The 16,785-nt window shown below is 44.9% G+C and overlaps 1 protein-coding gene across 3 annotated transcripts in view; it reads right to left on the bottom strand.

Annotated features, from left to right (window-relative positions):
• Nucleotides 1-553: 553 nt before the first annotated feature.
• Nucleotides 554-16,785, bottom strand: part of exd3 (exonuclease 3'-5' domain containing 3) — a 342,749-nt gene continuing 326,517 nt past the window's right edge. For all 3 annotated transcript variants that reach the window (XM_080212184.1, XM_080212185.1, XM_080212187.1), the window contains 2 exons: nt 13,794-13,887; nt 554-1,267 (listed from right to left, as the gene is read on the bottom strand). In XM_080212184.1, coding sequence (XP_080068310.1) covers nt 939-1,267; nt 13,794-13,887 — 423 coding nt within the window. In that variant the 3' untranslated portion in view covers nt 554-938. The remainder of the gene's footprint in view (nt 1,268-13,793; nt 13,888-16,785) is intronic.

Raw genomic sequence — 16,785 nt, 5'->3', positions numbered from 1 at the left:
CTGGGACTGCCCTCCTTGGAGAAGAGAAGGTTTACAGGAGATTAAATAGAGATGCTCAAAATCATGAGGAGCCTGTTGACAGACAGAACAGGGAGATTGGTGGAAGGATCATCACCACCCCCCCCACCCTGCCCCGGGACCAGAAGACACAGATTTAAGGTGATTGGTTAAAGAGACAACGGAGACATGAGCGAAAACATTTTTTTGTGTGCACAGCGGTTTGGATCTGGAATGCACGTCCCGACACTGTGGGGTGGGGGGGAGTGGTGGTGGGGCGGCGGTGACATGGTCAATTGTGGCTTTGAAAAGAGAATGGAGTTACCTGGAGAGAAATATTGCAGTGTCGTGAGGAAAGGTGGTGAAATGGAACATAGTAAGTTACTTTCACAAGTAAGAGTACAGAGAAGATGGGCCGAGTAACGTCCTTCTGTATTGTAACAACTCTACAAAAATATCTGTTTGTATTTTTTCTGGAAGTAAAGGAAGTCTTTAGCACCAGAAGTAATTATATTGTGTCAGAAACATTCTCAAATCTCACCAGCAGCAGGCAGTACTGAAATTTTATTGATTTGAAATGTGATACAGGAAGCTGGGAGTGTCGTTGCCTTCGATTCAAAGCAGCTTCTGAGCATCTTAAAATATTAAAAAAACAATCGAGCAACAAACAGCAGCGTCAAAACAGTCTGCTATTCATCTGTAGCAAGGCGGGGCAGGGAGAGGGGGAGGGGTGGGAAATATTTAGGATAATTCTGGAGTCGTACTTCATTCCAGCATCGTCACCGAGCTTGACGTAAAAGATGCAATGCACAAAGAGAGATAAAAAAATCAAACACCAAAAGTGGACAGTGTCCCTGTGACAGAACTCGTTTTCCTTCTTACCTAATCTAAGATGAGCAGTGGCTTTTGATGGTGGTGAAACATCAAGCGTTTGATAACTGCTACAAATGGTAAAATGTCGTATTGTCCGTGATATGCAGAATATCCTGGAACTGGGACAGCACTCGGCTGAAGTGGGAACCCTCCCAGAACACTTTGCCACATGACGTGCAGCAGTAAAACGTGTCAACCTTGTCCAGGATCCCAGGCGGAATGGCTTCCACCTGCAACCTCGCACCACTCGTGAATGTCAGGGTCTTCATGTTGAGTTGTGAGCCTTCTGCCCAGTGACAGCTGGGATTGTATGCACCCAGGCAGCTTCCAGTGTCTCTCTGCAAAGGCATCTTGGGCAGTTTTGTACTGGGGAGTCTTCTTGTTGCAGCTGGCTGATCTGAAAGAACAGCAAAATAAACTCAGGGAAACAATTTGGGAATCCTGATTTTCACAACTCGATGCACAGAGAAAATAGGAGGAAGCCATTTGGCTCTTGAGGCCTGCTCCACCATTCATTATGATCATGGCTAACTGATCCTGCTTTTTCCCCATAATCTTTGATCCCCTTCACCTCAAGTGCTATATCTAAATGCTCCTTAGAAACATACAGTATTTCAGTGGTAGCAAATTCTGTGGTAGTGCAGGCTGACCACTCTCTGGGTGAAGAAATGTCTCCTCATCCTATCCTAAAAAGTCTGTATCCTCAGACTATGATCCCTGGTTCTGGACTCCCCCGCTGTCAGGAACATCCTTCCTACATTGACCCTGCCTGGTCCTGTTAGGATTTTATAGGTTTCTATGAGATCTCATTCTTCAGAACTCCAGTGAATATAATCTTAACCAACTCAATCTCTCCTCATACATCAGTCCAGCCATTCCACAAATCAGTTTGGTAAATCTTTTCTGCCTCCCTCTTTGGCAAGAATACTCTTCCTCAGATAAGGAGACCAAAACTGCACACGATATTCCAGGTGTGGCCTCACAAGGGCCATGAAAATTTCAGCAAGACATCCCTGTTCCTGCACTCGAATCCTCTCACTATAAAAGCCAATGTACATTTGCCTTCTTTACCACCTGCTGCACCTGCATGCTTACCTTCAGTGACTGGTGCACAAGGACACCCAGGTCTTGTTTCACGTTCCCATCTCTTAATTTATATCCATTCAAATAATAATCTGCCCTCCCGTTTTTACCATTAAAGTGGATAACATCACATTCATTCACACTATATTGCATTTGTCCACTCACTCAACTTGTCCAAATGACAATGAAGGATCTCTGGATCTTTCTCATAGCTCACTCTCCTATCCAGCTTTGTGCTAAATGAATATTTGGAGATATTAAATTTAGTTCCCTCATCTAAATCATTGATATATCTATTGTGAATAGTCGGGGTCCAAGACCGATCCTTCTCATCACTGCTTGCCATTTGGAAAATCACCATGTTTTCTGTCTGTCAATCTTATATACACTCCCTAGCGTTAAACTTCAAAACTGTATGAGTGAATTGAATTGAGGGTACTGGGTTTATTACAAGGATGAAATCGCATCTGGCAGGGTGTACCTGACATCTGTTAAAGGCACATGCTTTTCTTCTTTATCTTCCTTTTGATCTCTTCTGTCACCCAGAAACTCTGGCATTGTTTTCCCTATTTTTCCCTTGAGGGAAAAAGCTTGACTGTGCCTGTTAGCCTCTTCTTAGAAGGTAGTCCATTATTCAGCTACTGTTTCTCCTGCCAAAATTTGGCTTCAATTTATTCAGCCCAGATATGTTTTTACCTGTTTGAGAATGGTTTCTCCTCAATTAGAACATAGAACGCAGAACATTACAGCGCAGAACAGGCCCTTCGGCCCACGATGTTGCACCGACCAATTAAGAGAAAAGCAATGACCCTCTAACCTAAACCAATCCCTTTCCATCCACAAACCTATCCACGGACCTCTTAAATGCCCCCAAACTAGGCGCATCTACAACTGCAGCAGGCAGGGCATTCCAATCCCTCACCACCCTCTGGGTAAAGAACCTACCCCTGACATCCGTCCTATAACTACCACCCCTTAATTTAAAGCTATGCCCCCTCGTGCTAGCTTTCTCCATCCGAGGAAAAAGGCTATCACTGTCCACCCTATCTAAACCTCTAATCATCTTATATGTTTCAATAAGATCCCCTCTTAGCCGCCTTCTTTCTAGCGAAAACAACCCCATATCCCTCAGTCTCTCCTCATAGGACCTTCCCTCCATACCAGGCAACATCCTGGTAAACCTCCTCTGCACCCTCTCCAAAGCCTCCACATCCTTCCAATAATGTGGGGACCAGAACTGCACACAATACTCCAAGTGCAGCCGCACCAGAGTTTTGTACAGTTGCAACATGACGTCGCGGCTCCTAAATTCAATCCCCCTACCAATAAATGCCAAGGCACCGTATGCCTTCCTAACAACCTTATCGACTTGATTCCCAACTTTCAGGGATCTATGTACACATACACCTAGATCCCTCTGTTCATCAACACTATTCAGAGTCCTACCGTTAGCCCTATACTCTACACATCTGTTATTCCTGCCAAAGTGAATTACCTCACACTTTTCCACATTAAACTCCATCCACCACCTCTCGGCCCAGCTCTGCAACTTGTCCAAGTCTCTCTGTAAACTATGATACCCCTCTTCACTATCTACCACTCCTCCAACTTTGGTGTCATCAGCAAATTTACTAATCCATCCTTCTATACCCTCATCCAGATCATTTATAAAAATTACAAACAGCAGTGGCCCCAAAACAGATCCCTGAGGCACACCACTTGTAACCGAACTCCATGACGAATACTTTCTATCAACCACCACCCTCTGTCTCCTATCTGCTAGCCAATTCCTGATCCAATTACCTAGATTACCCCCAATCCCATATATCTGCATTTTCTGCAGAAGCCTTCCATGGTGAACCTTATCAAATGCCTTACTAAAGTCCATATATACCACGTCAACTGCCTTACCCCCATCCACCTCTTTGGTCACTTTCTCAAAAAAACTCAATAAGGTTAGTAAGGCACGACCTACCCTCCACAAAACCGTGCTATCTCCAATCAATTCATTACTCTCTAGATAACTATAAATCCTATCCCTAATAATTTTTTCTAATACTTTGCCCACAACAGAAGTAAGACTCACTGGTCTATAATTCCCGGGAAAGTCTCTGTTCCCCTTCTTAAACAATGGGACAACATTCGCTATCCTCCAGTCTTCTGGCACTATACCTGTGACCAACGATGACCTGAAGATCAGCGCCAGAGGCTTCGCAATCGCCTCTCTTGCCTCCCAGAGAATCCTAGGGTAAATCCCATCCGGCCCAGGGGACTTATCTATTTTCAAACCCTCAAGAATATCCAGCACATCCTCCTTATCTACTGCAATACTATCCAGTTTACAACCCTGTAACCCAGTGTTCTCCACAACTACATTTACGTCTCCCTGCGTGAATACCGAAGAGAAATATTTGTTCAGTTTGTTTAATTATCTAATTCTGGAATTTTCTTTGTCTTTTTCCATACCCAACTTAAACCTTATGGTATGAGGATTACTGAGAGTGAGTGTCCCTGACCCTGATCACTGTCCAGCAACCTGTTGGTTTAAGTGATGGAAACAAGGCTCCTGTCCCTCCAACGTTCAGTAATTCACCCTGGAAAGCTGCTCGATGTAACCATTAGGTGAGAATTAGGTTTAGATGTAATACCTCTTCTAGCCAAATTTTGGCAAACATAGAACATAGAAAAACTACAGTACAAACACGCCCTTTGGCCCATAAGTTGCGCCGAATATATCCCGACCTACTAGGCTTACCTATAACCCTCAATCCTACTAAGTTCCATGTACTCATCCAGAAGTCTCTTAAAAGACCCTATCGAGAGTTCAGGGCGACTCCTTCCGGTTGTCCTGCGCCAAAATGGAGGGTAGTTTTGGTCCCCAAATTACAGGAAGGATATTAATAAGGTTGAAAGAGTGCAGAGAAGGTTTGCAAAGATGTTGCTGGGACTTGAGAAACTGAGTTACAGACAGAGATTGAATAGGTTAGGACTTTATTCCCTGGAGAATGAGGGGAGATTTGATAGAGGTGTATAAGATTTTGATGGGTATAGATAGAGTGAATGCAAGCAGGCTTTTTCCACTGAGGCTAGGGGAGAAAAAAAACTAGAGGACATGGGTTAAGAGTGAAAAGTTTAAAGGGAATATTAGGGGGGATTCTTCATGCAGAGAGCGGTGGGAGTGTGGAATGAGCTGCCGGATAAAGTGGTAAATGCGGGGTCACTTTTAACATTTAAGAAAAACTTGGACAGGTTCATGGATGAGAGGGGTGTGGAGGGATATGGTCCAGGTGCAGGTCAGTGGGACTAGGCAGAAAAATAGTTCGGCACAGACAAGAAGGGCCAAAAGGCCTGTTTCTGTGGTTCTATGGAATCCACCATTGCTGGCAGCCCATTCCACGCACCTACCACCCTCTGAGTGAAAAACTTACCTCTGTACCTATTCCCCAGCACCCTAAATCTGTGTCCTCTTGTGGCAGCCATTTCAGCCCTGGGAAAAAGCCTCTGAGAATCCACCTGATCTATACCTCTCAACATCTTATACACCTCTATCAGGTCACCTCTCATCCTTCATCTCTCCAAGGAGAAAAGACCGAGCTCTCTCAACCTATCCTCATAAGGCATGCCACCCAATCCAATCAACACCCTTGTATATCTCCTCTGCACCCTTTCAATGGCTTCCACATCCTTCCTGTAATGAGGCGACCAGAACTGCGCACAGTACTCCAGGTGGGGTCTGACCAGGGTCTTATACAGCTGCAGCATTATCTCCCGACTCCTAAACTCAATTCCTTGATTGTTGAAGGCCAGTACACCATACGCCTTCTTAACCACATCCTCTACCTGAGAAGCCAATTTGAGAGTCCTATGAACCCATACCCCAAGATCCTTCTGATCTTCCACACTGCTAAGAGTTTTACCCTTAATATTATATTCCTTCATCCCATTTGACCTGCCAAAATGAACCACCACACATTTCTCCGGGTTGAAGTACATCTGCCACTTCTCTGCCCAGTCTTGCATCTTATTTATGTCACGCTGCAACTTCTGACATCCCTCCACACTATCCACAACACCTCCAACCTTCGTGTCATTGGCAAACTTACCAACCCATCTGTCCACTTCCTCATCCAGGTCATTTATAAAAATCATAGACTGCAAGGGTCCTAGAACAGATCCCTAGGGCACTCCACTGGTGACTGACCTCCATGCAGAAAAAGACCCATCTACTACCACTCTCTGCTTTCTGTGGGCAAGCCAGTTCTGGATCCACAAAGCAACGTCCCCTTGGATCCCATGTCCCCTCACTTTCTCAATAAGTCTTGCATGGGGGACCTTATCAAACACCTTGTTGAAGTCCATATAAACCACAGCTACTGCTCTTCCTTTGTCAATGTGTTTAGTCACACTCAGTTTCTGGACAACCTGCATTCCTGGAAAATGTTGGATGCCTGTGGAACTGTAACCCAGCAGTATCATCCCCTTCCAGACATGAGTGCAGTCTATCCCAGGGTGGACACCGACCCTCAATGGTACCCAAGGATATTCTAAGAACACAGGAAAAGGAAAAGGCCATTTAACCCTTTGCGCCTATTCATCCATTCAATGAGATCAACGCTGATCTGCAATCTATCTTCATGCACTTCAATTCATACACCTTAATGGTTTTCTTAAACAAAACCCGATCAGTCACTTTTTAATAATGAATAATTAAGCATTAATTACCTTTAGAGGAAGGCAGTTCTAATCTGCCATCATGCTCCTGAAAGATCTGATTCTATATTCTGTTTTATTTTATTCTTTTATTGGACGTGGACATCACTGGCAAGTTCACTATTTGTTGCCCATCCTTAATTGCTGCTCGAACCGTGTGATTTGCTCAGCAATTTCAAAGGGCAGTTAAGAGTCGACCACATTGCTGTGGCTCTGGAGTCACATGTAGGCCAGACAGGTAAGGAAGATAGATTTCCTTCCCTGAAGGATATCAGTGAACCAGATGGGATTTCATCATCACCATTACCGAGGCTAGCTTTTCAATTCCAGGTTTACAAATGAATTTAAATTCCAACATCTGAAGTGTTAAGATTGACCTCTTGACCCAGAGCATTAGTCTGGGCCTCTAAGCTACGAGTTACATAACCCATGATGAGCATCCTATAACTGATGTGAACAGTTGTGCTCTATTGACTTGATCCTAGACTCCATAGCCAATGGGATCATCAGTTCCTTCCAGCTGGAAATGTTCATGGTATTCAGATGCCCTATCCTGCATTACAGAGTCCAGTCACTCTCTGATACAATTCAGTCCTGCTTCAAGATGCCATGGCTCACATTCTGGCTGTCTTTACCTTTGTCCTCACTGGCAACAGGTACATTGCAGCTACTGAATAGGATCATTTTCTGTGACCTTTGTTCTCTATTTCATGGGTTCATCTTATTTTCTACACTATTGGCTACCCGCTCCCATCCTGCACTGCTCCTCTACGAGATGTGACCAAGCTCTGGTATTAGGGTTCCAAAGCAGAAACCCTAGAGAGTGGTATAAAGCCTGACTCAACCCCAAAGTTTTTTTATTTTTGCATTAGTGTGAGGATAAGGTGTTTCATTCCACATGTGTTTCTATTGACACACTAGAAAGCTTTTATCCAAACACTCTTTATTTTAACAATATAGTTTAACGATAACAAATGAAAAAGCTTAACATTTACCGACTGTAATAGTTAAACGTGACCTGATACAATTCTGAACTGCTAACCTATCTGTATCAGTTCTAATTCAAGCAGCATTCCCCTGCAAGATTTAAACTCCTGTTTAGAATAAGTTAGCAACATACAGACTACGTGCTTACACTTGGGGTGCCATTCCTCAAGTCTCAGAACAACTCTAGAGAGAAAGACAGAGAGAGAGAGAGAGGGACAAGAGAGACTTACTTCTCCCAGCACGTCCCAAACAGAAGCCTGCAGAGAGAGAGAGAGACCTCTTGCTTCTTTCAGACCCTGCTTTTCCCTATAAATTTAGCTCCTCCCCTTAAGCTTGTGAATCTGTCAATCAACCCAATCAAAATCCTCTGAAACGCAACAGGAAAAACTGAATAAAGAAAATGTGTTTGTTTTAATCTCAGATTATAACAAGCACATCCCGAGCTCAAATCAATTATTGGTCTGCATTCTCAGCATGTGAACTGCCTGACAGATAAACTGGCAGCGCGTAAAACAGGGCTGAATTCCAAGCATACTCCTTACAAGAAACATGATACAAATCCGTTTCTTAAAAGCACAGTATCGTCACATGAGAGCAAAATCCGAATGATATTTTGCTTCCCTTTATGTGTCAGAGTATCTACAAACTGCACCATAGTTCAATGACTCTGAATGGGAAACAGTGCCCTGTCAATGTATTTGCTTGGGACAGTCTGTCTATAAACTCCCACAGACTGTATGTCCAGACACACAAGCTGCTCTGACATACCTTAGTTGAGATTTTTATATTACTTATTTCTACTTTTCAGTGCCTTTTGAATAAAGACTGGACAAAGTTTGAAGTACTTATTCCATAGAATCCATACAAACTTTACAGTGCAGAAAGGGACCATTCAGCCCATTGAGTTCACACTGACTCACTGAAAGAACATCCCACTCAGCCCCTCCCCTCCATCCTATCCCCTTAATCACTGTGCATTGTGAAGCGTCACCAAAGGTTTCACAGAGTGGAGAGGTCCTACGCTCTAACTCACTACGATTAGAAGATAGAGACTGAAGGATACATTTTGGAGCAACTCTGACACAAGCGTCTTTGCAGAACTTTGGAGGGGTTCCCTCCTCCTGAAATATGAGCTACACTCGAAGCACTTGAGGGTGGTGAGTGAATGGAATCGGCTGCTGTCGGTGGTGGTGGAGGCAAACTCGCTGGGGTCTTTTAAAAGACTTCTGGATGAGTATATGGGATCTAATGGGATTGGGGGTTATAGATAGGTCTATGGCTTAATAGGTATACAAGTGATCAGCGCAACTAGTGGGCCGAAGGGCCTGTTTGTGCTGTAGTGTTCTATGTTCTACACTTTTTTACAAAATGACAACCTTTATTACCAGTGGAAATGCCTGCAAAATATTTGTGGTTTTACAGGGCTGAAAGAGGTTCCAGCAGATGAGTAGAGTCAGTCCAATATTCCTGCCCAAAGCCAGCGTCAGACTGTAAAAGTTCAGCTTCCCCTAAACACAAAAGCCTCTCCGGTTAATGACCTTTCTGAGACTTGTACTCTCTCACAAATGTCATTCTGTGATTATCTGTAGTATTTCTTTTGCTAAAGTGTGCAAGAACAAATTATTTCTGGCATACACTTGATGGGATGAATGGCCTCCATCTGTGCCATCACCACCCTTTGGGCATGTGCTAACCCAGCGTACATGGCTGTGAAAGGTCCTTGTAAAGAGTACAAGGCTTTCAGACATAAATTCCACAGTTAGACTGAGAGCAGAGAGTATAGGGAACGTAACGAGAGACCAGGAAAACAACCCTGGCAGCTATTTAGTTAGTGCTGCTGATGAGGAAGCATGTCTGACAATCCCTTTCATAATGCTCTGTTTTCCATTTACTGAAATAATAAGTTATGAACAACAGACACATCACAGTCACACATACTCACCAGCTTCCACTTATGGGCAGCATGGTGGCAAGCTCTGCTGCCTCACAACGCTAGGCATCTGGGTTCAATTCCGGCCTCAGGTGACTGTCTGTGTGAGGTTTGTGTGTTCCCCTGCGTCTGCATGGGTTTCCTCTGGATGCTCCGAAGGGCTGGTTGGGTGGATTAGCCAAGGTAAATGTGCAGAGTCACTGGATGGGGTGGAGGGGAAGGCCTGGGTGGGGTGCTCTTTTAAAGAATTGTACAGACTCAATGGACTGAATGGCCTCTTTCTGCACCATAGCACTTCTATGGTTACAAATAGTTAAACTGGAAATACCTGTTTCATTCACCCTTCCCGAGTTTGTGCCCATGCCCTTTTGTAGAATCGAAGAAACATGTTGATATTAACTTGCTTCTGTACAATACTGGATCCTGGATCCTTCCACTAGGGTCATCTCTTTGCTGCCTCTAGTTTCCCATACAGAAACAACACCAGTTGCCTCTCCCCATCACGCTGGTGCTGAACTCAAATTCTCAGTTTACTTGCCCTAATGCTGTAATAACACAATAAGGGGCCCCAGAACTGGACTCAGTTTCCGACCTTGGGCTGGGTCAGAAATCTGCACACGCTTTATCTCTAGCTCAGTTTCAGGTCCCATCTCTAGGCTCAAAGTATAACTGGCTCTCTCAAAAGTTGCCACATTATGTGCCTATATCCACAGCGAACAGCCAAGATGAAGGTGTCTGCAATGCCACTGAGGTATTATTCCACAGATAATCAGTACACAGGGAGACAGTATTACAAGGCAAAGCATTTACACAGTAGAGGTGCAGTTACAAGTGAGAGAGAGACCATTGTTGCAGAGAGAGAGAGAGAGATTAAGGGAGAGAGAGCAAGAGAGGCTGTTATTGCAGAGACAGAGAGAGAGAGATGTTACTGGAGAGAGAGAGTGAGGCTGTTACTGCAGAGAGAGAGAGACAGAGAAGTTTTACTGCAGAGAGAGAGCAGGAGAGGGTGTTATTGCAGAGACAGAGAGAGAGATGTTACTGGAGAGAGAGAGTGAGGCTGTTACTGCAGAGAGCGAGAGAGAGAGACGCTGTTCCTGCAGAGAGAGAGAGAAGTTTTACTGCAGAGATAGAGAAGGAGAGGGTGTTATTGCAGAGAGAGAGAGAGAGAAAGACTTACTGCACAGTGAGAGAGAGGTTGTTACTGCAGAGAGCGGGGAGAGAGGCTGGTGCTGCAGAGAGAGAGGGAGAGATGTTGTTACTGGAGAGAGAGAGAGAGGCTGTTACTGCAGAGGGGGAGAGAGAAAGAGAGGGAGGTGACAAAGAGAGGTTGTGACTGCACGGAGAGAGAGAGAGGCTGTTACTGCAGAGAGAGAGAGAGAGGGTTATTGCAGAAAGAGTGGTACTACAGAGAGAGAGTTACTGCAGAGAGAGAGGGGCTGTCACAGCAGAGAGAGAGAGAGAGAGAGACTGTTCCTGCAGAGAGAGAGATTATAAACTACTTCCACGAGTGATTTATTTCGTTTTCATTTATTTTCTGTTCCCAAAATGATTCTAAGTCTTGAACCTCTAATCCAAGGTCATTTTCAGTCCTGCACTGATATTCATTTTTACAGAGCTACCCCACCTCTTTTACCTTTCTTCCTCTCTTCTGAAACGTCATATCTCAAATATTCAGCTCCCAACATGTTGCTATGTGATTCTAATGGCTATCATATTATGCTCATTTAATTTTTAAAGTATTTCCTGTTGATTAATTCCTTATGTTACGAATGCTGTGTGCATTCAAATAAGGCGCCTTTTGTCTTTATACTATTCTTCCCAATTCTGACTATGATTGCTGGTATACTCCTATGTTTGCTGCTCTGTCCTTCCTTGTCACCCTCTGGTTATTGTTACCTCTATCACTATCCTGTTTTGTTGCATTGTCCTTTCTCATTAACTTTACAAAACACCCCTCACTTGGATTCTCTACACAACTATTTAATTTAAAGTCCTCTTTATGCCAGCACAGCTCCAATGGTGCAGCTTTCTTTTAAAAAAATTATTTGTGGGACATGAGTGTCATTGGCTGGCCAGCATTTATTGCCCTCTCTAGTTGCCTGAGGGCAGTTGAGAGTCAACCACATTGGTGGAGTAGGCCAGACCAGGTAAGGATGGCACATTTCCTTCCATAAAGGACATGAATGAACCAGATGGGTTTTTATAACAATCAACGATGGATTCATGGTCATTAGTAGATACTCTTTAACTGAATTCAAATTCCACCACCTGCCATGGTGGGATTCGAACCTGGGTCCCCAGAACATTAGCTGAGCATCTAGATTAATAGTGCAGCAATAATACCACTGGGCCTTTGCCTCCCTCATTGAGACGTATAAGATGATGAATGGGATGGATAGGATAGAGGTGGAGAGACTCTTCCCGCTCAAAAAAGACAGTAGGACTAGGGGGCACAGCCTCAAGATAAAGGGGAGGCGGTTTAGAACGGAGTTGAGGAGGAACTTCTTCACTCAAAGGGTGGTGAATCTCTGGAATTCTCTGCCCGTTGAAGTGGTGGAGGCTGCCTCGCTAAATATTTTTAAGAAGCGGGTTGATGGGTTTTTGATAAGAGAGGGGATTAAGGGTTATGGGGAGAGGGCGGGAAAGTGGAACTGAGCCACAACAGATCAGCCATGATCTTATTGAATGGCGGGGCAGGCTCGAAGGGCTAGATGGCCTACTCCTGCTCCTATTTCTTATGTTCTTATGTTAATAGTCTTTCCCCTGTACTGGTGCTGGCTCTCCATGAATTGATATTCATGATTTCCACTGACACAACTTTCTCATCGAAATTACCTTTTGTGGCCCATGTAGTTATCCAGAGCTTATTACCTTTGTAGTTCTGCCTTTTAATTTACTATCGAGTTGTTCATGTTTACTCAGCAGAATCTCTTTATAGTTCTACCAATGTCAATGGTATCCACGTGAACCACAACAACTGGAACCTTCCCCTCACACAGGCTCTTCTCCACTCCTGAGATGTCCCTAACCTTGGCTCCAGGTAGGCAACACAGCCTTTGGGACTCATGCTCTTAGCTGCAGAGAATGGTATCTAACCCCCAAATAATACTGCCCCCGACTACAACTGCATTCTTTTTACTCCCCCACTTTGGTAGTTCCCTGTACCACTGTTAGTTTGTTTATTCTCCCCGCAGTGCTCACTTCTGTTTGCACCAGCAGCTAGAATCTCGAAGTGTTGAACAATTGCAGGAGCTGAGGCTGCACTATTGTTACTTTCTTCACCTCCATATCTGCGTCATTTTATGTCACTCCCTCCTATCCCTGAAAAATATGAGGCACCCAGCCTAAGAAGCATGACTGCCTCCTGGAAGAAAGTGTCCAAATAATATTCCCCTTGCACTCTGCATCATTGGCTCCAAGTTGATGGACTGGAGTCAAGCTTTGGAGACTAAGTTCCTTGAGCTGCAGACATTGCAGATGTGGTTGCTGTGAATCATACTGGTGCCTGCAAGATCCCACATGCTATAACTGGAACACATCATATACTGTGCCACCTTTGTTGTGTTTTATTTCAATAATTAGGTTTCAAGTTTAGAACTATAACTTAACTGTTATCTGTTATACCAGTAGTTTAGCAAGTAATGTGATACATTTAATGCTTACTCATATCTCCCCAGTATTGGTTTAAATGACAGCACATGTTTAGAGGGATTAAACCTTAAAAACTCATCAGTCATCCGCTGGTTTACTTAGTTACAGGTTTGAGTAATCACCAGCTTCTGGAAGCTGAAAAAAATACATAAAAAGCAGCATCTCCTTCCCCCTTTACACTGAATTCCCAAGTCAGCACCAATACCTTGTCACGCTCCAGCCTTGGTATATTGTGCACTTCCAAACCCAAACCTTGGAAAGCTGATGTCAGATCTCCCCCAGTCTACAAAACTGAGAAACCCACATCATTCCTCCACCCTCTCTACCTCTGGAAAATCAACCCCCACCTCACCCTACCCACTCACTTAACCCCTTCCCCACCCCCAAAAGCACACCACCCTCTACCCCACCCCATCCACTTCACCCCCATCCCATCCTCCTATTCCACCACCCCACTCACATAGCCCCTACCCCATCCCACCAACTCAACTCAACTCAACTCAGCCCCCTCCTCCCCCAACCTTCTCCCACATTCCAGCTGTAGTTCACCGCTCGGGGTTACCTGAACATTCTGTTGTCTCTGAGCCAGCGTTTAACTGCACAACTTGTACCATCTCCTCCATAGACAGTTTCAGGTACTCTGCCCCATTACAGACCTGGCAACACAGAAACAACAGATGAGGATTATTTGGATTCCAGACCCTCCTCAGCTCCCACTGAGGAAGCTGCAAACAAAGAGGCAGATGGTTCTGAGCATAACACTTGTGATCCCAACTACATGCATCCTGCAGCACTAAAAACTCAAGAGATTGACTCCAGTATCAGCCCTTCCAATCAATGGAACTGGGGAAGGTGTGGATGAGGCAGGTGATAATGTCACTCACTGGGGAGAATGTTACATCTTTTCCCCTGGAATGTTTGGAACTGGGGAGGTGGCGTGTAACCACTCTATCTTCTAATATGCCAAAACAAAAGCCAGGACAAGAAGGTCTGATCTCAACTGGGACCCTTGAGAAGCCAATTAACAACATTAAGGGACTGATACTGCCTCCACTGGTATTAACCCAACGATAGGCAGACCTCTTACCGTGTAACATGCTGCTTGTGATATCCTGGTGAGGTTGGGAGCAATGTGGGGGGGTGGAAAATGGGGAGGCGAGTTGGGGAGAGTGCATGGGAAATGTTCAAAGACCATTCATTTTGATTATAACTGACCATCGAATTCAATATGCTGATCCCCACTTCTCCCATACCTCTTGATCCCTTTTGCCTCTGCAGCTATATCTAATTTATTCTTGAAATGTTCAACGAATCGCACAATATTTTGGCTCCAATTACATTCTGTGGTAATGAATTCCACATATTCACCACTTTCTGAATGAATAAATTTCTCCTCACTTCAATCCTAAAAGGCTACTCCTTATCTTCAAACTGGACTGTACTCCCCCACCACTGGGAACATACTTTCTGAATTCAGCCTATGTAACCCTGTCAGAATTTTATAACTTTCTATAAGATCCCCTCTCACTCTTCAAAACTCCAATGAATATAATCCTAACTAACTTTCCTCATATGACAGTCCTGCCATTCTAGGAATCAGTCTGTAAACTTTGTTTGTATTCCCTCCATAGCAGGGACATCCTTCCTCTGATAACAACACCAAACGGTACACAACATTCCAGGTGTGGCCTCACCAATGTCCTGTACAAGTGCAATAAAACATTACTATTCCTCACCTCAAATCCTCTCATTATGAAGAACAACATACCATTTGCATTCTTTACTGCCTGCTGTACCTGTGCGCTTACATTCAGCAACTGATGCATGAGGATACCAAGGTCTCTCTGAGTATCCATCTCTTTCAATTTACACCCATTCAAATACAAATACTGCCTTCCTATTGCTACCAAAGTGGAAAATCTCACATATATCTGCCATCCATGTGCCCACATACTCAGCCTGTCCAAATTACGCTGAAACATCTCTGCATTCCACCCATAGCTCACCCTTCCACCCAACTTGTATCATCTGCAAATTTGGAAATAATACATTTAGTTCCCTCGTCCGAAATGTTAATATAGGGGTCCCAGCAAGATCCCTGCAGTACCCAACTAGTCACTGCCTGCCAATTAGAAAAAGACCTCTGCTTCCTGTATGCTAAACTTCAATCGGTCTACCTCAAGACTCCACAAACAATTCTTCACATTGTAATCTGCTGCTGGAGACCTTCAAAAACATTCTTAAAGTCTAAATGAATAACATGCACCAGTACACAGTACTCCCAACTCTGGTCACTGAGGTACAGTTGCGCACACACTGGCTCTCACTGGGGTATGACTTCCACACACATTTGCTTTCACTAGGCGACAGGTTCCACGCACACTCCTGTCACTGGAGTATGTGTTCCACGCATCCTAACTTTCACTGCAGTACAGATCCACACACACTGGCTCTCACTGGGGCATGGATTCAACACACTTCCTGTCAATGCGTTATGGGTTCCACGCACATTGACTCACTGGGGGACGGGTTCCATGGATTCTTGCTATTACTGGGGAACAGTTCCACACACACTGACTCTCACTGGGGTACGGATTCCACACACACTGACTCTCACTGGGAGTCAGTTCCACACGCATACACTCCCACTGGGGCATAGCTCAACACACACTGACTCATTGGGGGACTGTTCCACACACACTGGCTCTCACTGGGGTACGGATTCCACACATATTGAATCTCACTGGGGTACAGTTCCACACACACTGACTCTCCATGAGGGTCAGTTCCACACACACTGACTCTCACTGGGGTATGGGTTCCACACACACTGACTCTCACTGGGGTACAGTTCCACACACAGTGACTCCCGCTGGGGTACGGATTCCACATACACTGACTCTCACTGGGAGTCAGTTCCACACGCATACACTCCCACTGGGGCACAGCTCAACACACACTGACTCATTGGGGGACTGTTCCACACACACTGGCTCTCACTGGGGTATGGGTTCCACACACACTGACTCTCACTGGGGTACAGTTCCACACAGGTGGGCTCTCACTGGGGTACAGTTCCACACACAGTGACTCCCACTGGGGTACAGTTCCACACACACTGACTCTCACTGGGGTACAGTTCCACACACACTGACTCTCACTGGGGTACAGTTCCACACACACTGACTCTCACTGGGGTACAGTTCCACACACACTGACTCTCACTGGGGTACAGTTCCACACACACTGACTCTCACTGGGGTACAGTTCCACACACAGTGACTCTCACTGGGGTACAGTCCCACACACAGTGACTCTCACTGGGGTACAGTTCCACACACACTAACTCTGAATGGGATACAGTTCCGCACACACTGACTCCCACTGGGCTACAGGTCCCATATGCTCAGGGTTTCACAGGGGTACGGGTTCTATGTACAATGGCTCTCACTGGGGGACAGTTCCAGACACAGATTCACAAGGTGATATAGTTCCATTCACATTGAATTTCACTGAGGTACAGTTCCACACACTCTTAGTGCGGATACAGGTTC

This window comes from Carcharhinus amblyrhynchos, chromosome 25 (genome assembly GCF_965287045.1).
Source record: "Carcharhinus amblyrhynchos chromosome 25, sCarAmb.v2.hapA, whole genome shotgun sequence".
In the NCBI taxonomy this organism is placed as follows: domain Eukaryota; kingdom Metazoa; phylum Chordata; class Chondrichthyes; order Carcharhiniformes; family Carcharhinidae; genus Carcharhinus; species Carcharhinus amblyrhynchos.
The sequence above is the reverse complement of the archived record's forward strand: the minus strand, read 5'-3'. Positions and strand labels throughout refer to the sequence as shown.